General features: G+C 56.2%; 1 protein-coding gene across 1 annotated transcript; it reads left to right on the top strand.

Annotated features, from left to right (window-relative positions):
- Positions 1-3,019: 3,019 nt before the first annotated feature.
- Positions 3,020-5,064, top strand: LOC142596587 (adenosine 5'-monophosphoramidase HINT1-like). The gene is given in 5 exon segments (XM_075725768.1): positions 3,020-3,223; positions 3,225-3,257; positions 3,983-4,087; positions 4,895-4,999; positions 5,002-5,064. Coding segments are annotated over 5 exon segments (510 nt in total).
- The last annotated feature ends 725 nt before the right edge of the window (positions 5,065-5,789 follow it).

The raw sequence follows: 5,789 nt of genomic DNA, 5'->3' as shown, positions 1-5,789 counted from the left end.
GCTACGAGGAAGATTAACTCCATCTCAGCCAGACCCAATACACTTCACCAAGGGCAAACCGTGCCCGACTACTCTAGTGGCCTTCTGCGATGGAGTGACTGCATCAGTGGACGAGGGAAGAGCAACTGATGCCCTCTACCTGGACTTCTGTAAGGCCTTTGACACGGTCCCCCGCAACATTCTTGCCTCTAAATTGGGGAGAGATGGATTTGATGGATGGACTATTAGGCGGATAAGGAATTGGCCGGGTGGCTGCGTCCAAAGAGTCACAGTCAACGGCTCAGTGTCCACGTGGAAACCAGTAGCGAGTGGCGTCCCTCAAGGGTCCGTACTGGGACCGGTACTGTTTAATATCTTCATTAATGACAGAGCTAGTGGGACTGAGTGCACCCTCAGCAAGGTTGCGGATGACGCCAAGCTGAGTGGTGCAGCTGATGCTCTAGAGGGAAGGGATGCCATCCAGAGGGACCTTGGCGGGCTGGAGAAGCGGGCCCGTGCGATCCTCGTGAAGTTCCACAAGGCCGAGTGCGAGGTCCTGCACCTGGGTCGGGGCAGTCCCCAATACCAGTACAGACTGGGGGATGAACGGCTTGAGAGCGGTCCTGCGGAGAAGGACTTGGGGGTACCGGTGGACGCGAGCTGGCAGCGTGCGCTCGCAGCCCAGAAAGCCGATCGAATTCCGGGCCGCGTAAAAAGAAGCGTGGCCGGCAGGTCGAGGGAGGTGATTCTGCCCCTCGGCTCCGCTCTCGTGAGACCCCCCCCCCCCCCCCCACCTGGAGTACTGCGTCCGGCTCTGGGGTCCCCAGGACAAGAAAGAGGAGGGCCACGAAAACCCCCTCTCCTACGACGAAAGGCTGAGGAGAAGAGAAAGGCTGCGGGGAGACCTTATTGCGGCCTTTCAATACTTAAAGGGGGCTTATAAGAAAGATGGAGAGGGGCTTTCTTTACCAGGGCCTGTAGCGACAGGACAAGGGGCAACAGTTTTAAACTGAAAGAGGGTAGGCGTAGGTTGGAAATAAGGAAGAATTGTTTGGGTTTTTTTTTACGCCGAGGGTGGTGAGACACTGGAAAACAGGTTGCCCGGAGAAGTTGTGGATGCCCCATCACTGGAAGCGTTCAAGGTCAGGTTGGACGGGGCTTTGAGCAACCTGATCGAGTGAAAGATGTCCCTGCCCAGTGCAGAGGGGCTGGGCTAGATGATCTTTAAAAAGTCCCCTCCTACCCAGACCATTCTCTGATTCTATGACTGAGTGCCGCCTTTGCCTCAGTCTTTACTAGCAAGACCAGCCTTCAGGCATCCCAGGCCCCAGAGACCAGGGGGAAAGTCTGGAGCGAGGAAGGCGTACCCTTGGTGGAAGAGGATCTGGTCGGGGAATACTTAAGCAAACCGGATGCACATAAGTCCACGGGCCCTGCCGGGGTGCACGCGTGAGCGCTGGGGGAGCGGGCAGATGTCATTGTGAAGCCACTCTTGATAATCTTTGATCGATCATGGCGATTGGGAGAGGCGCCTGAGGACTGGAGGAATGCAAGCGTCACCCCTCCCTTCAAGAAGGGCAAGAAAGAGGACCCAGGGAACTACAGGCTGGCCAGCCTCACCTCGATCCCTGCGAAGGGGATGGAGCAGCTAATCCTGGAATCCAGGCACGCGAAGGACAGGACGGTCGTCAGGAGCAGTCATCGTGGCTTCACCAAGGGGGAGTCGCGCTTGACCGACCCGATAACCTTCTATGATGAAATGACCGGCTTGGTAGACGAGGGGAGAGCAGCGGCTATTGTCTACCTAGCCTTCCGGAAGGCTTTTGACACCGTCTCCCGTAAGATCCTCATAGAGACGCTGATGAAGTATGGGCTGGATGAGCAGACAGCGGGGTGGGTTGGCAACTGGCTGAACAGCTGGGCCCAGAGGGTGGTGATCAGTGGCACGAAGTCTAGCTGGAGGCCGGTAACTAGCGGTGTACCCCGGGGGTCAATGCTGGGTCCGATCCTGTTCAACATCCTCATGAATGACCTGGATGACGGGTAGACAGACTGTACCCTCAGCGAGTTTGCTGATGATACAAAACCGGGAGGAGTGGCTGATACACCAGAGGGTTGCGCTGCCATCCAGAGGGACCTCGACAGGCTGGAGAAATGGGCAGGCAGGAGCCTCGTGCGGTTCGACAAGGGGAAGTGCAAAGTCCTGCACCTGGGGAGGAACAACCCCGTGCACCAGTATATGCTGGAGGCCGACCGGCTGGAAAGCAGCTTTGCAGAAAAGGACGCGGGGGGGCTCCTGGCGGGCACCAAGTTGAACGTGAGCCGACAACGTGCCCTTGCCGCAAAGAAGGCTAAGGATATCCTTAGCCCGATATAGAGGCAAGCGGGGTTTATATATGTTACAATACAGTTGTGTAGACCAATCAAATTGCTCACTGTCCCCGGGGGTGCAGGGCACCACGGCCCACCCTTGGGCAGCTTTGGGGGCACTGCCTGTTTTTCTAAAAGCCTCCTACCCAGCTTAGCGCAAAGCCTATCTTGATCTGCCCTCCAGCCCTCGAGCCACCAGTGCTGAACACACGCTTTGTATTTTATTTTCTCCCAGGAGGCGGGCAGCTTAGAAACGCCTGCAGCTGAAGTGGGGCTTTCGGGGAACAATTTAGAGCAACTTCTGTCGGTTCTGCGAAATGTTCTGAAAAGTTAAGGCCTGGCCTGGCCTGGCCTGGCCTGGCAAAAGCAGTCATTTGACTGGAGGGAGCAGCACCAAAAAGCCACAAGCACGTTTGGGGTGGACTTGATGCGGTAATAAATAACAATAGATAGTACTTCTAGCTACAACAGCGTCTTCCGAGGCCTCGTTGCCCGCCCACAGGGTCGCAGCACTACACGGCACAGATCCCTCCGCGGACTCGCCCAACGTCTTCTCCCTCCACCCCCAGGTCGGATCCCTCCGCGCCCCGAGGGCACGCAAACTCCCTGAGCCCCGGTAAGCACCAGGTCGACGAGGGCGGACCCGCCAAGGGGGCGGGGACAAGCGAAAATGACAGACGAGACAGCCAATCGAGACGCGGGATCGGCCGGCGGCGATCTGGCGGCCCAATGGGCGCCGCGGAGGGCCTGGCCGAGTGGAGGAAGCGCGGGGGCGCCAACGGGCGTTGTCGTGGCTGACGAGATTATTGGGGCGCGGGCCGCCCGGCCCGGTGGCGCCGCCGCCGCCTTCGGACAGATCATCGGCAAGGCGCTTCCCCGCCAACGTCATCTACGAGGGGGAGGGGGAGGTAGCCGTGGCTTTGCTCTGTGCGCGGTTCCCCTTCCGTTCCCCTTCCTTCCCTCTTCCTTCCGTTCTTTTCCGTTCCCCCCCTCCCCCCGCGCGCGCAGGCACCCTGAGCCGAGGACCCGTTGCGCGCTGCCCGGGAGCGCGGCAGGGCGGGTGGCGGCGTCGCTGCGGGTGGGTGGAGGGAGGGACGGGGGGCGGACGGGGCCTCTCTGGGTTGTGGCGCTCTGTACTGCACCATCCCTAAAACATCGCGCTTCTTCGGTGCCCCCCCCCCTCCGGCTGCCGCGGCGCGTGCTGGGTTGCCGGTGCTGTCCGGCTCGCCTCGGTTCCCAGCCCCACCGTGTCGTGTGCGCGCGCGCGCGCAGAGGAGGGCCTCTGACGGTAACGCACTTGGTGGCAGCCGCAGACGTTTGCCGCGTGATATCCCTTTGGCACTGGAAGTCGTGCAAAGTTTGCTGCCGAGGGATGGGAGTGGTCCTACCTCGTGTAGGATGATAGTCTTGAAACCTTAGATTAAGCACACGCAGTCAGTCTCCTCGGGGACTCCAGGTGTATGTAAACAGTGAACGTCTGAGTAGTGACCGTAATGAGTTAGTTCTGCGTCGGCTTGTGTTTGGGGTATCTGGTAATCTGCTTCTGTACGAGTTCAGCGGGGCATATTGATTTGCTTAAGCTATTGCCTTTCTCTGAAGCCGATTACGTTTTAACTGTTTACTCTTCCTCCAGCGCCTTGCGCTCCATGATCTTTCACCCCAAGCGCCGACGCTTTCCCTAGTCATGCCTAAGGAGCCGATTATCAGGTTATCTGAAGCAGAAGATTCCGGTGAACCTGTAAGTACCGTGGAAGCTTTCTGTACGCTAAACTGTACCTGCAATTAGTTCCTGATTTACTAGACTCTTTCCCATCCCCCCCTTTTCCTCTTGATAGGGCCCAGTAGGCTATTTTGGGGTTTCTGGCGCTATAATCTTTTGCCTCTAGCTTGTAATGGAATTGAGCTTTTTGACTAAAAGTAGCGATATAAAGCAATGCTCATCCCTGGGTATGTGCTTCTGGCACAAAATGCAGTGTTGTTTTGGAGCGCAGCCTGGTGCCTAGCGTCATGGTTTAGAGTAAGAGTAGTGGTGGTACTTCTTCTAATACGGAGAAGAGGGCTTGGGGTTTTTGGCAGGCCAGGGGTGAGGAAGGGCAAAGCTGGTTGAGAGGTGCTGGACGCTTCACTTCTAGCTATAAAAGTCAAGTTCAAAGGCTTTGTAAACCCACGCAAAAGGCAGCCTAAAGTTTATTTTCCACCAGAACTGCTTATGTTGCCTGAAGATATAATGGGGGCTTTAACCCGGAGACCAGCTTAGCTTCTGTGGGCTGTTTTGTAGTCCGTTACTGTCTAGCTCGAAAAAAATCGCATAGCGCTCTCTTTCCTCCCTGTAGTGTGCGTAATCGGTCTTTGTAGCCTTGCTTGGAAAATGTCAGTTGCAGGCGGACAGACAGTAATTTGAAGCGCGACGGCTGAATTGCTAGGAATCGGCTAACTGGTTTCTCTGGGTGGTTCTCTGCTCTCGTTCCTTCCCTTCCTGCCCTCTCCCCTCTTTGTGCATGGCGCTTTATTTTATTTATTTATGGGTTTGTACTTCCTTCTCCAGCTTCTTGGGCATTTAATGATTGTTGGCAAGAAGCGTGCTGCTCACCCGGGCCTGACCAATGGATTCCGGACGGTCGTGGATGAAGGGCCCGAGGGTGGGCGGTCTGGTCTGTCCGTCGCGTACATCTACGTATTCTGGGTGGCCGTCGGTTGGGCTGGCCGCCTGGCTAAGATTTTTGCACCGCAAGAGTCGCTGCACGCGTACAAATCGCCACTGAATGGATTTCGTCTGTTGCCCGTCAGTCTAGCCACTGTTGAGGTCTAATTTTTTGTGACGTGTGTCTGTGGAAGGTAATAAAAGCTTTGAGCAGCAGTTGCACAATAAAGATTTAGCATGGGGATATCACCTCTGTCTCGTGCGTGTCTTACTGAGGGAAATAGTTCTGCAAGTTAAAACGGTGTCTCCCCGGGGTGTAAGTGTGTGGAACGTTTCGGTCTGTTAACAGTGTTCTATAGCTAGATAGTGGCTTTGCCCAGTCATTTGAAGCGTGACGCTGGAACCGCTTAGCAGTCTCCTGCGTCTTGCAGGAAGCAAACTCTTAGCTTTTTGGAAGTGGTACGCAAGCGTGCATAAAGCCAGCGCAGGCTGCTGCTAAAGCTTTAGAAAATACCGTACGTGTGACGCTACAGGCATGCCATACAGGGGTGGTTTCGGGCACGGTGCAACGTGTTGGAAGCATCCAGCTCCTGTTGGAGCACTTTGATCAATGGCTGTGCGATAAGGCCCCGTTGAGATCCCTTTTCTGGTGAGGAGGGATATGGTAGGAGAAAACAATCGGTCTGAAGGGCAGCTGTGGTGCTTCCATAGCACGGTGGAATATCTCTTTTGTCAGCTTGGGTCAGCTGTCCTGGCTCTGTCCCCTCCCAACCTCTTGCCCCACCCCCAGCTTACTGGA

The sequence above is a fragment of the Pelecanus crispus genome, chromosome W (genome assembly GCF_030463565.1).
Source record: "Pelecanus crispus isolate bPelCri1 chromosome W, bPelCri1.pri, whole genome shotgun sequence".
NCBI lineage: Eukaryota > Metazoa > Chordata > Aves > Pelecaniformes > Pelecanidae > Pelecanus > Pelecanus crispus.
This window is presented reverse-complemented; position numbering and strand designations above follow the sequence as displayed.